The 17,995-nt window shown below is 53.2% G+C and overlaps 2 protein-coding genes across 9 annotated transcripts in view; one reads left to right on the top strand and one right to left on the bottom strand.

Moving 5' to 3' along the window:
• INTS10 (integrator complex subunit 10) overlaps window positions 1-6,421 on the top strand; it is a 33,443-nt gene extending 27,022 nt beyond the window's left edge. For 3 of the 6 annotated variants that reach the window (XM_027529786.1, XM_027529784.1, XM_027529789.1), the window contains 4 exons: window positions 323-485; window positions 1,308-1,401; window positions 4,035-4,112; window positions 6,103-6,421. In XM_027529786.1, the coding sequence (XP_027385587.1) occupies window positions 323-485; window positions 1,308-1,401; window positions 4,035-4,112; window positions 6,103-6,259 (492 nt within the window). In that variant the 3' untranslated portion in view covers window positions 6,260-6,421. The remainder of the gene's footprint in view (window positions 1-322; window positions 486-1,307; window positions 1,402-4,034; window positions 4,113-6,102) is intronic. The other 3 variants (XM_027529787.1, XM_027529788.1, XM_027529790.1) reach the window with 3 other exon arrangements.
• A 7,372-nt stretch (window positions 6,422-13,793) lies between these two features.
• The window catches only part of HGSNAT (heparan-alpha-glucosaminide N-acetyltransferase), a 34,015-nt gene continuing 29,813 nt past the window's right edge, over window positions 13,794-17,995 (bottom strand). For all 3 annotated transcript variants that reach the window (XM_027529717.1, XM_027529719.1, XM_027529718.1), the window contains exons 15-18: window positions 16,669-16,746; window positions 15,731-15,801; window positions 15,526-15,638; window positions 13,794-14,875 (exon numbers count right to left, since the gene is read on the bottom strand). In XM_027529717.1, coding sequence (XP_027385518.1) covers window positions 14,694-14,875; window positions 15,526-15,638; window positions 15,731-15,801; window positions 16,669-16,746 — 444 coding nt within the window. In that variant the 3' untranslated portion in view covers window positions 13,794-14,693. The remainder of the gene's footprint in view (window positions 14,876-15,525; window positions 15,639-15,730; window positions 15,802-16,668; window positions 16,747-17,995) is intronic.

Genomic DNA, 17,995 nt, shown 5'->3' with positions numbered 1-17,995 from the left:
CCAGGAAGCCCTGTGACGATTTCTCACTTCACGTTCCTGCCTCCTCCCCGCCTGCCCCATCCTCGTCCTCGGGTGTCCTCAGACTTCTCTCCAAGGGCGCCTCTGGCCCGCCCTCCACCCCCCGCCCAGCTCCTTAAGAGCAGCCCCCGATCCTTCCTCTGGTGCTCAGCTTCCTCCCGCCTCACCCCACCTTCAGAGCCTCCGTCCCCACCTGCGTGACCCGCTCCCACCAGGACGCTGCCCGGGCGCCGGGTCCCCTGGCCGGGCCCCTCGCCGCCGGCCTCGGTCACCCTGTGACCCAGGCCCCGCCCCGTGTCCGCAGCTGAGAGCCTTCACGGACAGCAGGGACGACATGGCGCTGGGCCACGCCATCGTCCTTCTGCAGCACGAGTGGCCGCGCGGGGAGGCGCTCTTCCTGAAAGCCGTCAGCAAGATCTGCCAGCAAGGGAACTTCCAGTACGAGAACTTCTTCAATTACGTCACAAGTATCCTTTGCCCTGTCTGAGCAGAAGAAACTGCTGGGACAAAAATGAGTGAACCCTTTGGGGGAGAGATAGTGGTGTCAGTGATGTGCGGAGAAAGGAGGAGTGGAGCTCTGAGATGGGGTCGTGGCTGTCAGTCTTGTGAAAGGAGAGACCTCAGAGAGGGGCCAGGAATGTCAGCAGCCCCGGTCCCTTTCCCACTTGGAGCGACTTGTTGGAAGGTGCCCGGGATGCTGAAGGGCCCCGGTGGCGGATGGGCCGCGGGACGTAGTCGTTCACTGGGCTCCGTCTGGGAAGGGGCCCCGGGTCCGTGGTCACAGCAGCAGGTGTCACAGGTGTGCCGAGCACCCACCAGAGACACTGCCCCACCCACACCTGCTTTCATGACGGGGAGCGTTGGACTTGGTACTGCTGAACAGGGAGAAGCCACCTTAGAATCCAAGGTCTGGTGCTCACACTTGCTTCTCTTACCTGCTAGTTTTCATTTGCGAGGTGCCTACAGCAGTGTTTCTTCACCTTTGGGTAGAGGTAGAGGGGTGGAAATAATACCCCTACCACCCCCCCCCCTTTTTTTTTCATTTCTTATTAGGAAAGCCAAAGGTGTTGCTTTCACGACCATGCAGGCCGTTTAACCACCCATATGAAAACCGTAATTCTCTTTGGGAAGGAGTTTGGTTGGCATAGGAATCGTTGGTTTGGACTCAGGCAGGCCCGGGTTGCTGGTAGGGTGGCCGCGGGTGTTACCCAGGAGCTGCAAGCCCGTGTCCGCCTCCGAGAGAGCAGGGCTTCTGTCTCCCACATGTGGTTCCCTGACTCTGGCCTCAGATATCGACATGCTGGAGGAGTTCGCCTACCTGAGAACTCAGGAAGGTGGGAAGATCCATCTGGAACTGCTGCCCAATCAAGGAATGCTGATCAAGTAAGCCCCCCCATCTCCCACTCTCTGTGCGTGTCAGAAATGTTTGTAAATATCTGTAGCTTTCAGACATTTAGTAGGAAGGAATCCAAACTGTATTTTTAAGAAGGTTTGACTCCAGGGATCCTTTTGAACTTGGCCTTCCCTTAACTACATTTCTGATGGAAGCGTGTTTAAATTGGGGTAGTTCTGTCACTTTTGATACTTTTTTCACCAGATGAAAGTCTCATTCACAGAACCTTTTTCCTTTCTAAAACATACAGACTGATCCTATAATTTCTGATTAGAACACTTTTCATTAAGAAAAGCCATGCTTCATCACAGCTGTGCTGGATTAGGAAAAACCTGCAGACCTGATTTACACACTGCACTTTCAGGCCCTCCCCAGCGAGCCGCCCGCTCACATCAGGTGGCCCCCCCCCAGCCTCTGCAGCGAGGCTGGGGCTTGGTCTGGCCAAGCCCCCCTACATCTGGATGAAGTCAGTGACCATTTATGATTTTTAAATAGCTCATGACCCCCGCTTCTGCCCTCCAGTCCTCATCGCGGTGTGGACAGTGCATCCTCCCTGCTGTGGACGGCCACGCATGGTGTGACGTGTGGTCCCCTCCGCATCCTGCACGGTCCTCGTGTGCAAGGCAGGGTCACTGTCTCTGCAGGAGACCGAGACCCGAGGGAGAGCCCAGTGCTGTTGAGGCTCGGACCAGCTCCTTTTCCTGCCTCGTGAGAGGGACAAGTTTCCGGTTGAAAGCAGGAATTTTCATCTTGTTCCATCCATGGAGGGTGTTAGAAATGTCAGGAGAGGGAAGTGAGAGGCATTCCTTCTGGATTCCCTAAATCTCAGGGTCGGGCACAGCCCACATGGCGTCCTGTCAGGAATGGGAATATACAGCGAGGGGGTGTGCTTCTCCTTCATCTTGCAGATGTTGCTAAATATTCTGAAGATTTAACATGCAGACAGAAGACCTGTACACATTAGCTGACTTAGGCAAGTGCACCAGGCACGCTTATCTTCCTGCTCCGTTAGCTTCCCTCGAACCTGGGGAAGATAACTGCCTGGTTCAAAATATTCTTAACGGTGTTTGAGAACAAAGATGGCTTTTTGACATGGGAATCTAGGTAAGCCGTTTTGTGTTGTGGCTGCCCGGTTTTGAGGCTGGATTCACAAACATAACTTTGAATAACTTTTCCTTTAATTCCCATGAACACACACCATACAAACTGTCATAATAGAGAGACAGCCTCAGCTGGATCAACTCCATTTAGTTAAGGTTAAACCTAAGTTTAACAATCCTCCCACCACTAAGCTGATGCTCAGCTGTGGAAGGTGACAGACGGGGTTGTCAGACAATCAAGACTGACCCTTCCTTCTTCAGCCAGTTTTATTGAGCTGCTCAAGACACAGGGATGTGCAGACCAGCTCTCGGACAAGGGTGAAGGCCGGGGCTGTTGGACAGCCAGCGTGACTGACTGTGGGGTGTTCAGGGCGAGGCAGAGACACAGCAGGCATTTCTAGGCTTTTGAGGATTAATTGTGCCCCCCCTCCCCACCCACGGTTAGTATAACCTTTAGTCTCTTCTAACGCCCTATGCCCAGTAGAAGACCACTCAGCTTCCTAGGAAACCTGCTCCTCCGTCAGTCTGGAAGCAGGCACAGGGGCTCCTGCTTAGTGAGCTGACTGTGTGAGTCTCAGAGTTTGCCTGAAACCTGCCTGACAAATTTCTGATGAGAAACTCCTGCAGAGAAGCGGGCCACCTGAGCAGTTGAGGTACAGTTAGAATCTTGGGTAAAACTATCCCATTCCTTTTCCTTCTGGTTCGCAAACAAATTACCCACAGCCGTTACAGACCCGCAGCTGAGTGCGGAGATGTGGGGAGCAGAGGCCAGCCCCTCCAGGCCAGCCCAGGCCTGGGCGAGGCCACCTGTCCATCCTGGTGTGGGGCGAGTGCCAGGGAGCCGGGGCCTGACGGCAGGAGGGACCAGCTTGGGTCTGCGCTCTGCGGGTTGCCCTCTCGTATCTGAAGGAGAGAAATGCTTCCCCGCAGATGCTGGCCGTGCCCTGGAGGCGCTCGGCTGAGCGACCCAGACGCTCCGTCCCTGCGGGTGCCCTGAGCTGGGCGCGGGCCCGTGCTCTCAGAGGTGACCCCAGCCAACGTGCGATTGTCACAGCACCCCACGAAGCCGCGGCCCAGACTCGCGTCGTCCCCCTTCCCATTCCTTTTCTCACTACCTTGTGAACTTTAAACAGCCTTTAGCAAAAACACGCCAGTCCTGTCAGTCTTCTCAGAAGGGCCTCTTCCACGTGGGGCTTCAGTCCCATCAGCGATGGTTCAGAAACGTCGCCAGGTTGCTCTGTGGGACTGGTGTGGTCACGACAGGCGTGGGGCCCTGCCCCTCCGTGGCCGTCCCGGGGCACCGCACCAGCCTCTTCCCCGGCGCCCCTTCTACACCGGATCTCAGCGGGCTGAGCCGGGGCCTGGGCGCACGTGCAGCCAGGGGGCCCCGTCCTCCCGAAGCCGCCACGCGGGGCCCAGGGCTGCCGGCCCCCGTCTCATGCGTTTTCTCTGGAGTGTTGTTTTTTAAGTGCAGGCTGAGTCGGTGTGGGTGTTTGAATGCCGCTGTTTGCTGTTTTTTAAAGGCCTTCTAGCCCTCCCATGGGGCTACTGCAGCAGGAATTCTTCCCTGTGCTTCAGCCCAGCATACAGACTGCCGACAGGTACCGCGCGGACACGCCTGCTCATAGTGTGCTGTTCGTTGACATGTCTTACCGCCCATGGTTTTCAGCTCTTCGTTCCTCGGTGCCCTTTTTCATGCTTTATTTAATTTTTTAATTTGTTCCGCATTCCTTGGCAAGCCATCTGGTTGTAATATTGTTAACATTTCTTATTTTTTTCCATAAGTTGCCAGTGTTTTTGTGTTCAATTTAAAAATCATTATGGATCTGGAAATAAGTGAACATTATATGAAAGTGTGTCAGATTAAGCACACATCAGATCAGGCACTGAACTACGATTCTCTTTTCATAAAACATAAGGCATTTGGTGATAAATGTTTAAGGATAGCAAAACTCAGAAGTGAATTTTTATCCTGGGATTTCCAAATTCATGCCCAGGGTTGAGGGTTCGGCCTCAATGAGCTGGCTTTAGCAGAGTTATTTTCGTGACACTGACCTCACCTTTCTGAATTGAAAATAACTGGTAGGCAGGACACCATGTTTATTAACTGGTTTATCCTGGTCTTAAACCACAGAAGCTAATTCATTCTCTTCTTCATCCAAACTTACCAGAGCAAAAGAAACTCTGATAGAAACATAATTGAGTTGCACTGCTCCTCATGTGTGGAAACGGTCTGGCCTTGGGCCCATGCCCAGCGGGACACGGCGCTTTGTGATTACCAGCATGAAGGGGAGCCTCTGGTTGGAGGCTCCCATGCCCTTCACTCAGGGTCTGCCAACACCAGTGTCTTTCACTGGGTCAGAGGGCGGGCTCTCATGTGGGGCTGCAGGCTGGGTCCCCCAAGAGCCGTATCTCAGGGCAGCACAGAGGGGCTGCTTGTGCCCCCAGTGGGGCTCACTGACCCTGTGTCCTCCCTGCCAAGGTCAGCAGCCGGACCCGGCTAGAAGTGTCCACGGAGACCCGAGTTTTGTCCGTGGCTGTGCTGGCGAACGCTGCGTAGTTCTGTAAGCCGCCCACGGGCACGTGGAGTGGCCGGTAGTACAGCACTCCTCTAACCACGCCTGGGTTTATTTCCCCTTCTGTTACCCTGCAACTTTCCACTTCTGTTGTTCTTACTTGATACGATTCAGGTTTTAAAAACAGAAACATTTTTACAAGTGGTCTCAAACCTTTTAATTTTGGCCAGTACCCTCACAGTCTAGTTTTACATCCCTGTGCCTGTCTGAGGGGAGTTAGGCAGAGGGCTGGGGATGGAGGTGCCTTGTGTTGGTCTGAATCCACCCCATCACCGAGCAGCTGGTTACAACTCCTTTCCTCTGACTTGAACCCACTGAACTTTGCTAGGTGTTTCTTTTCCTTTCTTCATGTTGGTGTCCGGGGTTCCCTCTGTGACCCCCTTCTCTGAGGCACACCCTCCAGGGCACCCTGAGCGACCCGCCTTTGCTTCCCCGACCAGGGGCTCCCGGGCCCTCCCAGACCTCGAGGAGGCTCTCCTCCAGGGACTCTGCTCCCGTGTCCGTGCCAGACCCGTATCTCAGGACCCCAGCTGTGCCCACTTCCCACACGTAGGCCTGGCATCGTGGGGAGCAGAGTCGTGTTGGTGACCCAGGCTGTGCGGAGACCCCAGCCAGGGGTCACGGCCACAGTCCTGCCCACTCGGGCGACCTGCCCCCCGAGGCCGGCCTGGCTGGGCCCGAGAGCCATGTGGCCTGAGCAGTGAGCCCCGCGTCACTGAACTGTGTGCGAGTCGGGGGAGCCCAGCATCAGAGCTGCGGGAGCCAGAGGCAGGCAGCCGGCATCTGGCTAGAACTGCTCAGGCATGTAGAACAGCCTTGTCCCGAGTGGGGAAGGTGACACTCCGGTTCTGAGTCTTTCCAAGAAGCACCAGGCGGGGGGCTGTTTGGTCAGGGCGTTTTTCTTTCCAAAGCTCTCCGCTAGTTTGAGGCAGGCCGTTCTCCTGCCCGGGGACCACGGACCTGTGCAGCCGTGCTAACCAACCGCCCGTTTGTCTCCCTGTCGCCGCCCCGCCAGGCACCACACGGTCACCCGGGGCATCACCAAGGGCGTGAAGGAGGACTTCCGCCTGGCCATGGAGCGACAGGTGTCCCGCTGCGGGGAGAGCCTGATGCTGGTGCTGCACAGGTTCTGCGTCAACGAGAAGATCCTGCTGCTCCAGACCCTGGCCTGAGGGCCCTCCCGGAAGGGAGCCTCCAGGTCTGACTCCTCCGTCACTTAGAAGCAGTTCCCAAGAGTCTGAGAAGCTGTTTCTATTTTTGTCACTTTTTGGGGTAATTTTTGTAAAACAAAAGAACTTGTTTTGTAAATAAATTGGGGTGTTTTTTTGTTTTTACTTTTTAATTCTTTTAAGTGTACGAACGAGAGTGTCCTTTATTTAGAAAGACGTTTGCTTCCACGACCTCAAGATTTTCTTTAGCATAGTTAGGCTTTGGTGACTATTAGGTATCAACACCTAGACCTTTTCCTTCAGCAAGTTTTAATATCGAAAACCTTCATGTCAGAATGAATGAGAGAGAGCTTCCACTGAAGGTGCTGTCGGGGCCAGGGTGGGTCCTGCCCAGAGGCCCGGGAAGGGTGTGGAGGACGTGTCCCCGGCCCTGCAGCCACCCACCAGCCCAGCTCCAGCTGGCCCCTCCTTTCCGATACCAGGGACAAGCTCCTGCCTCTGCCTCAGGCGTGTCATGGGAGCAGGCATGGGCCCTCCCCCAGTGGCTGTGAAGATGGAGAGGGACGAGCTTGGCCCAGGGCTTCCCACCTCTGAGTCCGTGGGAGCAGGCATGGGCCCTCCCCCGGTGGCTGTGAAGATGGAGAGGGACGAGCTTGGGCCAGGGCTTCCCACCTCTGAGTCCGTGGGAGCAGGCATGGGCCCTCCCCCGGTGGCTGTGAAGATGGAGAGGGACGAGCTTGGGCCAGGGCTTCCCACCTCTGAGTCCGTGGGAGCAGGCATGGGCCCTCCCCCGGGTGGCTGTGAAGATGGAGAGGGACGAGCTTGGGCCAGGGCTTCCCACCTCTGAGTCCGTGGGAGCAGGCATGGGCTCTCCCCCGGTGGCTGTGAAGATGGAGAGGGACGAGCTTGGCCCAGGGCTTCCCACCTCTGAGTCCAGCATGGGTGTCAGGCTGGTGTCTGTCACTGTTTCTGAAATACCTTAGGTAAGCATCACATGAACAGTTGTTTCTCGGGAGCCTGAAGAATGAAAGAGCTAAGAAGTTCAGTCACTGCTGGCGAAGCGGGTCCATTGCCTGCACGTGCAGCAAGCCAGATGCTGAGGTGCAGCGGTTTGCAGCCAAGTGAGGCAGGAGAACAAGTCTCGGAGCCACCCGCCGAGGGTGAGGGGCACTTGTAGTGTGAGCAGGGTGGCCGCAGGCACAGGGACAGATGAAGTGATGGCTCTTCTGTGCCGGGGTACCTGGGCTCCTGCCTCGGCACATTCACACCAGAGGCCCCGAACGTGATCTGAGGGTGGAGCCTTCTGATAGCAGGCCATTCACAGGAACCCCACATGGCCCCACCTTCAGGGTTGGGGATCCCAACCACGCTTAGCCACCTTGTGCTGGGCAGGAGCTAACTCCAGGCTCCCGGGCTGCAAGAGGCCAGGAGGCTGTGCATTTAAAGAGGAAGAACAGAAAACAGATAACCAAACTGAGCTTGTTGAGTGAAAACAGGCTGCAGGTGGAGCAGTTTTAACCTGTTCCCTTCACTGGAGTCCTGTGAGAGAAGCTCAGGAACTTGTTAGTCACCAGTTTTGGTCACCCCTCTAGAGAGTGAAAAAGTTGGCTTAAAGCTCAACATTCAGAAAACTAAGATCATGGCATCTGGTCCCATCACTTCATGGGAAATAGATAGGGAAACAGTGGAAATAACGTCAGACTTGATTTTGGGGGGCTCCAAAATCACTGCAGATGTTGATTGCAGCCATGAAATTAAAAGACACTTACTCCTTGGAAGGAAAGTTATGACCAACCTAGATAGCATATTCAAAAGCAGAGACATTACTTTGCCAACAAAGGTCTGTCTAGTCAAGGCTATGGTTTTTCCAGTGGTCATGTATGGATGTGAGAGTTGGACTGTGAAGAAAGCTGAGCGCCAAAGAATTGATGCTTTTGAACTGTGGTGTTGGAGAAGACTCTTGAGAGTCCCTTGAACTGCAAGAAGATCCAACCAGTCCATCCCAAAGGAGATCAGCCCTGGGTGTTCATTGGAAGGACTGATGCTGAAGCTGAAACTCCGATACTTTGGCCACCTCATGCGATGAGTTGACTCATTGGAAAAGACTCCGATGCTGGGAGGGATTGGGGACAGGAGGAGAAGGGGATGACAGAGGATGAGATGGCTGGATGGCATCACCGACTCAACGGACATAAGTTTGGGTAAACTCCAGGAGTTGGTGATGGACAGGGAGGCCTTGTGTGCTGCGATTCATGGGGTCGCAAAGAGTTGGACACGACTGAGCAACTGAACTGACGACTGACTAGAGCATGGCTTCATTACCTTGCATGAGAAGTTTATATAAAGGGGCTTCCCTGGTGGTCTAGTGGTTAAGCCTTCACCTTGCAGTGTCAGGGGACACAGGTTCAGTCCCTGGTTGGGGAATTAAGATCCTGCATGCCACAGGACAACTAAGCCTACTCACTGCACGAGCCCAACTAAGACCTAACACAGCCAAATAAACAAATGTTTTTAAAAAAAATTTTTTTTAATGACCATACTGCTCAAGACAATCTACAGATTCAATGTAATCCCTATCAAATTACCAATGGCACTTTTCCACAAAACTAGAACAAAAGCTTTAAAAACCTGTATGGAAACACATAAGACCCCACCCAAGTAAGCCAAAGCCATCATAAGAAACAAAAACAGAGCTAGAGGAATCAGGTTCCCTGACTTGAGACTATACTACAAAGCTACAGTCATCAAAACAGTATGGTACTGGCAAAGAAACAGAAATGGAAAAAAGGCAGTCTCTTCAATATGTGGTGCTGGGAAACTGGACAGCTACATGTAGAAGAACAAAATCAGAACATTCTTAACACCATATAGAAATACCAACTCAAAATAGATTAAAGACCTAAATGTAAGACCAGATACTATAAAACTCTCAGAAAGAAATATAGGCAGGATATTTCTTTGACATAAATCAGCAATATATTTTGGATCTATATCCTAGAATAACAAAAACAAATGAGACCTAATTAAAACTTTTTGCACACAAAAGGAAACCATAGATAGGAGGAAAAGATAACCCAGAGAACACATTTGCAAATGATAACAACTGACAATCTTCAAAATAGAGAGACACCTCACACAACTCAATATCAAATCACATAACTCAGTCAAAAACTGGGCAGAAGACTTATATATTTCTCTGAAGATGACTGATGGCCAAGAAGCACATGGAAAAAATGCTTATTATCACATATTATTAGGGAAATGCAAATCAAAACTACAATGAGGTATCACCTCACACCAGTCAGAATGGCCATCACCAAAAAGTCTACATATAAATGCTGGAGAGGGTGAGGAGAAAAGGGAACCCTCCTCCCTGTTGGTAGGAATGTAAATTAGTGCAGCCGCTATGAAGAACAGTGTGGAGGCTCCTTAAAAAACTAAAAACAGAGCTACCATGCAACCCAGCAATCTCCACGGAGCAACTAAGCCCGTGTGTCAGCACCACTGAGCCTGTGCTCTAGAGCCTGGAAGTCGCAACAAGAGAAGCATCGTGATGAGAAGCCCAAGCACCTCAGCGAAGAGTAGCCCCCGCTCCCTGCAGCTAGAAAAAAGCCCAGCAAAAAAGAGAAATGTGCAGCAATGAAGACCCGGCACAGCCAAAGACAAACAAAAAAAAATTTTTTTTTTAAATCATCCTGTTGTTTTTACCATCATGTGTGTTGCCCCTAGCAACTTTCACAGTAAACGCCGTAGACACTTTTTGGTTTCATAATCCCTTCTTCAGATCAGTGTTTGGGGGCTGCACACATCAAAACAAGACTTCCTAACACCCACGTGTGTAGCCCCAGATAAAAGGGACCAATCATCTTTTTTTTTAATTCAGTGGTGCCTGGGATTTGTTAAACGGACGTGAGCTGCTGTCTCCCAGGCAGGCAGGAGTTGGTGCCACTTCACAGTAGTGGTAAAGAACCCGCCTGCCAAGGCAGGAAGACATAGAGACGTGGGCGGGCTCAATCCCTGGGTTGGGAAGATCCCCTGGAGGAGGAAATGGCAATCCACTCCAACATTCTTGCCTGGAGAATCCCATGGACAGAGGAGCCTGGCAGGATACAGTCCAGGGGGTTGCAAAGAGTCAGGCATGACTGAAGGGACTTGGCATGCACACACGACTTAACAAGCCAAACAACATATGGAGTTTAATCACATAGAAGAAAATTTCTTATGTATCAAAGTGGGAAGGTGTGACCACTGGCAAGGTAAAATGCAACACTGAAAAGCCATGAAAGGTGGGAAAAACAGAAAAGAACTGACCTCTGTAGGGAAAGTCCTGGAGATCAGGACAGAATCCCACTGGCCCTGAGATGGGAACAGACACTGTGGGAAGCCATGTGCTTGGCCCTGTGGAACGGAGGCCAGCTGTCCTGACAGCTGTGCTCAGGCTGGATTCTGCCAAGGAGAGCTGGGGGGAGGCTGGCTGCCTCTGCGTGTCTGCACATCCGCAATTAAATCAGGCGTTAACATGTAGCGTGTCTAATCAGCTTTGAATTTGGAAGTGCATTTAGCCTGGAGAAAAACAATGTATGGGAATTAATGCCCAAGAAAAACTGACTGTCAGGAGAAAAATGTTGGCTCGCCTCATCCGTGAAAACAGGTTACACAAACACACAACCGAAGACCACCCTGGCAGTGCGTTTTCCCGCCTAATTTCAAACTCTAAACAAAAGTTGTGTTTAAATCCCGCACTGCATTGTTCTAGGGTTGTGGCTCTACTGCTTAGCGTTTTTTTTAAAGCTCTTCCCCTGGATTTTCACAATTGATGGAAACCTCTTCTGAAAGGCAGTTTGAGATGTTGAGAAAATTTCTCAAAGTCCGTTTGCCACCCCTGTTTATTTGGGACGACATTAAAGGAAAAAAGCTAATATGTTGACTTTTATTTAAGCTGATACTGGGCAACACAAACTTGACTGCTGTGCATCATGAAAGAGGCCTTTTATGGGCCAGCGTGATGGAGGTAAAGTGTAAGAACAGCAGCCTACTAACTTCATTATAAAGAGGAATTAGGAATCTACGTGCACAAATGAAGACACGATGTTAGCTTACGATAGCCCCACTACAGAACAGCATGCTTTGCTTTGTTCCTCAAGGATTCCACCCGACTTCCCCCAAAGATGCCCCGTGACGGGTGTTTTCTGCAGGCAGCGCTGCCCAGGGGCGTCCACACCCCTCCCCAGGGAGATGCCAGCTGTCCCCACTCAGCCCGGGCCCAGCCAGGCCAAGCTCCCTGTCATGGCTGGTCTTGCACAGTCTGGGGAGGGTTTTCTGGACAATAACATTAGGCGCCATCGAGGGAACGCCTGCTCCCTCCCGCGTGGAGTTGATTTGTGTGCAGCCTTCCCGATGGCGATGGGGCAGCATCTGGGCCTTGGGGTTGAACTGGGGCCTGCTCGCCCCAGGACTACTTCCGGGTGATGCTCTCCTGCTAACCCAGCTGGAGCCGGAGTTCCTGTGCTTTCAAGCTCAAGACACCCTAACTGGTGTTCTCCCCAGTTGGGTGCACTGCCTCTGCAGGGGGCCCTGCTCAGCCACACCCACGGAGATTGGGGGGGACACAGCCGTGACCACCCACAGAGGTGCCCTGCAAGAGAGGGGCCTCCTCAGCGAGGACCACCCCTCACCCCTGCGCGCACACGTGCACGCCAGGTATACGCTACATTTTCAGCACTTAGACTAAGGACACACCCACCACCACCGCTTTGCTTCCACGAATGTTGATTTGGCACCTGTTCCACGTGGGCATGGGGCCCGGGCACAGCGTCTGCACTTGAAGAACGTGCAAATGGGCAAGGCCTCACCCTCCACGAGCTACGGTCCAGCGCGGGAGGCCGGTGCAGTGCCTAGATGACTGTCATGCAGGGCAGAAAGCGATCACGCTGCGAGGTTGACCCCAGTCACATATTAGAGGACACAGAGGAAAAAAATATTACTTTGGGATAAGAATAGGAGATGAGAGAAGGTGCCCTAGAGGCAGGGGGTGAGTGTGACAGCTCAGATGTCGACAGAAAATGAAGAAGAAAAAAGTAGAACAGGACCACTAGTCACAGTCAGACGCCAGAGGCCCAGCTCCCTGAGGAGGTGGGAAGTGGCGCTGGAACTAGGAGGCACGTCCAAGGGCTGGGAGGAAGCCAGGCAGGTGCTCTGGGCTCAGCCAGGGACGGTTTTGCCTGCCCACAGCGCTGTTCCAGCTCCAGGGGAAGTTCTTGCAAGGAGGGCATTTGATCTGAGAGCGTCCCCCATGACTCAATCTGCCTGCCAATGCAGGAGACACAGGAAACGGTTTCGATACCTGGGTCAGGAAGATCCCCTGGAGGAGGGCATGGCCACCCACTCCAGTATTCTTGCCTGGAGAATCCCACGGACAGAGGAGCCTGGTGGGCTACAGTCCACAGGATCACTAAGAGTGAGACACGCCCGAGCAACTAAGCACCGCGACACTGCTTTATGAAGTATAATCCATTCCCCCCACCCCTCAAACGCCAAAAGGCTTTTATTGTTGGAAAATTAAAGCAATCACAGCTCTATGAACTAACTGATCAGGCCTTGTGAAAAAATAATGTAAGTCAACTCTGCAAACAGGTCATCTAAGTGCCTCAGTTTCTGAATTTCCACCACCCGGGGCTGACAGTTGGCTACACCGCAAAGGGTAACAGGAACCTGGTTCTGATGCTGCGGGAACAGATATGGTAAACAGGACTGAGGGGCAGCCCTGGCTTTACACGGAGGGGGACACTTGATAATGGCAGTTTCCCACCTACACTGCTCGCGTTTTCCTCCTGACAAGTTGTCCACCTCCTCCCAGCACAGCCCACTCCACGATGCTGCCGGGGCCTCCAACAGTGAGGTGCAGCACGGCCTGGGGCAGTGAACAGTGACTTTACAGGAGGGACCCAGGGAGGGAGGCCAGTTCAGAAATGATTCCAAGGGTCTGGGCAAGAGGAGCAGGCGGTGACCATGAGAATGAGGACTTCCGGGTGGGAGCCGGGGACAGACCTGAGAAGACTCTGCAACGACTGAACGCAGGAAAGGGGCAGACAGGAGGGAAGGCGGGTGAAGCCGAGAGACGGAGGGTCAGCTGTGTGCAGAGCTGCGGCAGCCCGAGCTGGAAAGTTCTGCAGAAGATGGGGGCGGGGGGTGCCCGGATGCTGGCGGTCATGCAGGTGGAGGCATCCTAGGGCGGGCAGGTACAAGTTGGGATGTAAGTTGGGGCAGAGACAGGGTAGCTGGAAAACACGTCATCCACGGGGCGACAGCTGACGCCAGGGGACGGGCTGAGGTGAGCCCACTTCATCACACGAGGATGCTCCGCAGTGCGACCTTTCTGCCACAGAGAAGCCCTGGACACAGGACCCTGCATCACGGGAGCGCTGGTCCTCTGTGTTCTCCACCTTCGCGCCCGACAAACGATGCTTTAGTTTGGTGATTCCAAGCAAGAAAGCTGCCTCTGCCGTGGAGGGTCATTCTGAAAGGAGTCACTCCAGTGAGAGCTTTTTAAACATCATTTATTTTGAAGCATTTTCGGTAACAAAATGATCTCTTCTAAGGATTTCAGGAAAGCCACTGATGCCTCCCACCCCACTGGGTCTCAGGGCTAGAGTGGACCTGCCTGGTGAGGATGGCAGAGCGAGCGGGCTCCTCTCTTCCTAGAGACAGAGGATGGCTCAGGGGACCCTCCCCCTCCAGATACACAGACAGACGGACGGGTGAGAGGCGGGTGGGCAGACAGATGGAGAGGTGATGAGCTCAGGGAGGTGCCTAAGTAGATAACTGTTGGTGAGCATGGCCAGGAATCACACGTCTACAGTTTCACTTATTTTTCAAGTGGGGAAATGCAGACATTGGCTTCTGAGGGAAAGGCATTTTTTTGGACCCACCCATACCTTACGGATCTGAAAGGATATTACTTGGACTTTCTTGGAATATTAAACTACATAACCAAAATATAGTAGACTATGTTACTACACGTGACACCCAGTGAGCTTCACAGTCAGACACGGCAGCGATGGTGGCATCTTGGTCTCTGTGGACAAGCGTGGGAAGACAAGGCTGCAGGGAAACATGGATGAGGCAGCTTCATCCGGCACAGAAGCAAAGGCGCCTGGTCATCCCTTGTGAAAAATTCAACCACACAGCCTTAGAATGAAGTTCCAGAGGCAGCTGTGCACACAGCAGATGGAGAGAAAAGACAATTACGGTTCAGCTGTTTGAGCTCTGTGTACACAGGCCGAGTTGGACGAGCTGTGTCCCAGTCAACCAGCCTGAGCATGTCTGCATCGCCCCCTTAACTGGGAAACACACAGCCCATCTGTTTTATAAGCAAGGACTCCTGTCAGTGATCCCCGGGGCCCAGCCATTCTGCCAGGAACACATCTCGGCTGGGGCCTCAGATTTTCCAGAACACCTTCTTCTTATAGAGGGCGAAGGCGATGAGCACCCACAGGGCGGTGGCGACCATGTTCTGCACGAGGTGCTCCTTGTGTGACTGCTGGTCCCCCAGCTTCCACTGGAAGGGGAAGTAGTTGGCGAAGACCTCATGGCCCACGTACACCAGGATCGAGTTCATCCCTGGGGAGACACAGTGGTCATCCGCCTAACTCTGGACGTTTGACTTTGGTTCAGTGGAAAAAGAGAAAAAGCACCCACTTCTGCTATCGGCTATGGCCCAAAGATATAAGGGATGGGTATGTTAAGGATTTGAGTGTAAATTACAACCAAAAGTTAGAAAATACTCCTGTTGTCAAGTGTGACTCTGGAATACTAAACCTGAAAGTCAGAAATATTAACTTACCTTCTCTACCCAGAAAACCCGAGGACAAGACAGAGTAGCTGTTACTGGACTCGGGGCTGAAACGAGTCACTGAAATCGTCTGCCGCCTCTCGTCTTGGGTGGAAGCGCGTCTAAACCGGCCCCAGCGTCCCCAGGCGGCGCCTAGCATCACTCACGCGTCATCTCTAGGGTGCATGTGTGGGGGTGGTTGTTCCATGAGAAGGCACAGCCCCTTTTGTGAAGCGCCCGGAACCAATGACCTGCCTGAGGAGGCCAGCCGGGTGCGTTTACGACCCCAAAAACGAAACGGTAAAATGGGGGGCTGCCTGGGAACAGAGCCAGCGATGCCTGCCTGGGCCCCCAGGACACGCTCCGCACCGGCCACTCGCGGCCTCCAGCCAGTCCTCTGGGTGCCCTCCTCCGCGCAGCCTGGGGCGGGGGGGCTCACCCGGGTAGAAGAACGGGGCTCCTGTCCACAGCCCCTTGACATCCACCACGGGGTAGAGGGCCAGCAGGATGAGGAAGGCCAAGGAGCTCAGCGTGGTGACGTAGGAGATGGACCTGGGGGACAGCGGGCGTCTTAGGGCCCTGGAGAGCGCGGTGGACGCCTGCCCCACCCCCAGGTGTGACGGCGGCAGGGCTTCCACACCTACCAGAGGTTTTTGTTTACCGGAATAAAGCCTTCATTTTCAGATGCTTTCGTCAGAGCCACAGAAACAAGCCCCTGGAGGTGGGGATGGGGTGGAGAGAAAAATGTTAAAAGTTTTTTCCCTCATCTCCAGAAACAACGGTGGTTCCAAACTGAAAACCAGGAGTGACTTCCTCGCTTAGGGAAAGCTGGCAAGTGTGCCCTCCGTTTTATTCTTTTAACTAGAAAAACATGTTTAAGGTATCAGTATGGGCTCCCCTGGTGGTCCAGTGGTTACAAATCCGCCTTGCAATGCAGGGGACGCAGGTTCGATCCCTGGTCCGGGCAGAGTCCACATGCCGCGGAGCAAATAAGCCTGCGCACCACAACGACTGAGCCCACACACCCTACAGCCAGCGCTCTGCAACAAGAGAAGTCCCCGGGATGAGACGCTAACTAGAGTAGCCCCACCCGCCACACCTAGAGAAACGCCCGAGCACAGCAATGAGAGCCCAGCACAGCCAGAACAAAACTAGTAATTACATAACCAAACAAGATACAGAGCTAAAAACACTCTCCACAAAGCGCCTTCTCAGCACTGCCCTGAGTTGAAGGTAAACGAGCTGATCAGCTGGAGTGAATCCTCGGAGGAAACACAACCGCAGGGTCAGAGGGGAGAGGAACGCTAGGCTTCTCTTCTGCCACCTGCCGACCTGCTATCGGGGGCCAGGTCCTACTGGCAAAGGCCCCCCCAGAATCCACCCCTCCGCTCTGTTACCTCATGGGTTCACTGACTTCCTTAAAGAGACTTCTAAGAAAACCAACCTGAGCATTTAGGCCTCGGGATGATGAAGTGAAGAATGTTCTGGCCCGACGGCTGTGACCCCAGGGCTAAATGTTTTCTTTCTTTGAAACGTGAATGTGTGAAGGGAAGGAACTTCAGTGAGGGAGGGGGTGACTTACAAGAAGACAACCCCAGGCAGCAAATCTGATCAGGATGCCTCTGGTCTGGTCCTTGTAATACAGGAGTATCTTCCCTGCCTGGGGAAGAAAATGCAGGTGTCCAAGAGAACCAGCTGGGGGGATTCTTATTTCATATTCACCCAGTGTTCCAGGACAGACTCGCCTGCAGGCACTGCGGTTACCAGGGAATGAATGGTCCCCTGCCCTTGGCTACTGGGGGCCAGAGGCACAGGGACCACTGGGGAGGGGGCCGCGCAGAGGACGCGCTGCCGGGCTGAGGCCACGAGCGCGAGGCAGAACAGCAGGCACGCAGCGTGTCGCACGGTGAAAACACACGGCCGCCCTGCTGGGCTGCAGGTGGTTCGGAAAGGCCCAGGGGGTCAGAGGTGGGAAGGAGGGAGCAGGCGGCACGAGCCTTCTCCCACAGGTGATGGGAGCCAAGCAAAGTCACTCCCCCCGCCACGTAACCAGAGACCAGCTCAGGCTGGGCTGCTGGATGGCCCCGTCTGTCAGGGGTAGAGAAGGGGGACAGAGGCAGTGTGGACCCAGAGGCAGGGAACACTTTAAAAACAGAAAAATCTGCACTTTGCATAAACCACCCCCCAAATTAGGATTTTCTGAAAACACTGAAGAAAGTGTTAATAATTTATAAGAGCTAAAACTTATGAATGTCCTGTTCTTGGAGCCTTATGTGAATTAACTTATTTGGGTGCTATTAACTTATATAAATGCTATTGAAGCACATGGGGTACAGAAACACTCCCCGGACGGCCCAGTGGGTGTGCAGGGTCCAGGCACAGGTGGCGGTCAGCACTCCTTACCAGAGTTAGGGCACGCACAGATTTACCTGGAGAGCATATGGGGGGATTAAATGCATTTACTAATAAAAGCAGCAATGTAAACTCTACAGTAGGCAGCATCCCCACCCAGGAAATTACTGAACCACCAAAATGTAAATACTGCAGACCCGCACTGTCCTACCTGGGAGCCACTGGCCACCTGTGACTGTTCAAGTGTAAATTTAAATGAAATAAAAAACCAGTTCCGCCACATCTGGAGGACTCTGCAGCCACACGCGGAACAGTTTAAGCATCACAGAGGTCCCCCAGGAACGGGTACGTGGTCTTTCCCCTCCCAGTCATCTCCTCTCAAATAATGGTTTCCGACACCAAATCAGGAGAATTTCAGGAAGGAAAGTCTGGGCTGCTCAGAATCTTAACATAATTGTCTCTGAGAAACCGAGAGCCACGGGTACTGGCTCGGGCAAAGAGTATGCGTAATCTGAAACTGTGTGACGTGCACACGGAAGAAAGGTTGACAGGTGACC

Source organism: Bos indicus x Bos taurus, chromosome 27, assembly GCF_003369695.1.
Source record: "Bos indicus x Bos taurus breed Angus x Brahman F1 hybrid chromosome 27, Bos_hybrid_MaternalHap_v2.0, whole genome shotgun sequence".
NCBI classification, from domain to species: Eukaryota; Metazoa; Chordata; class Mammalia; order Artiodactyla; family Bovidae; genus Bos; species Bos indicus x Bos taurus.
The sequence above is the reverse complement of the archived record's forward strand: the minus strand, read 5'-3'. Positions and strand labels throughout refer to the sequence as shown.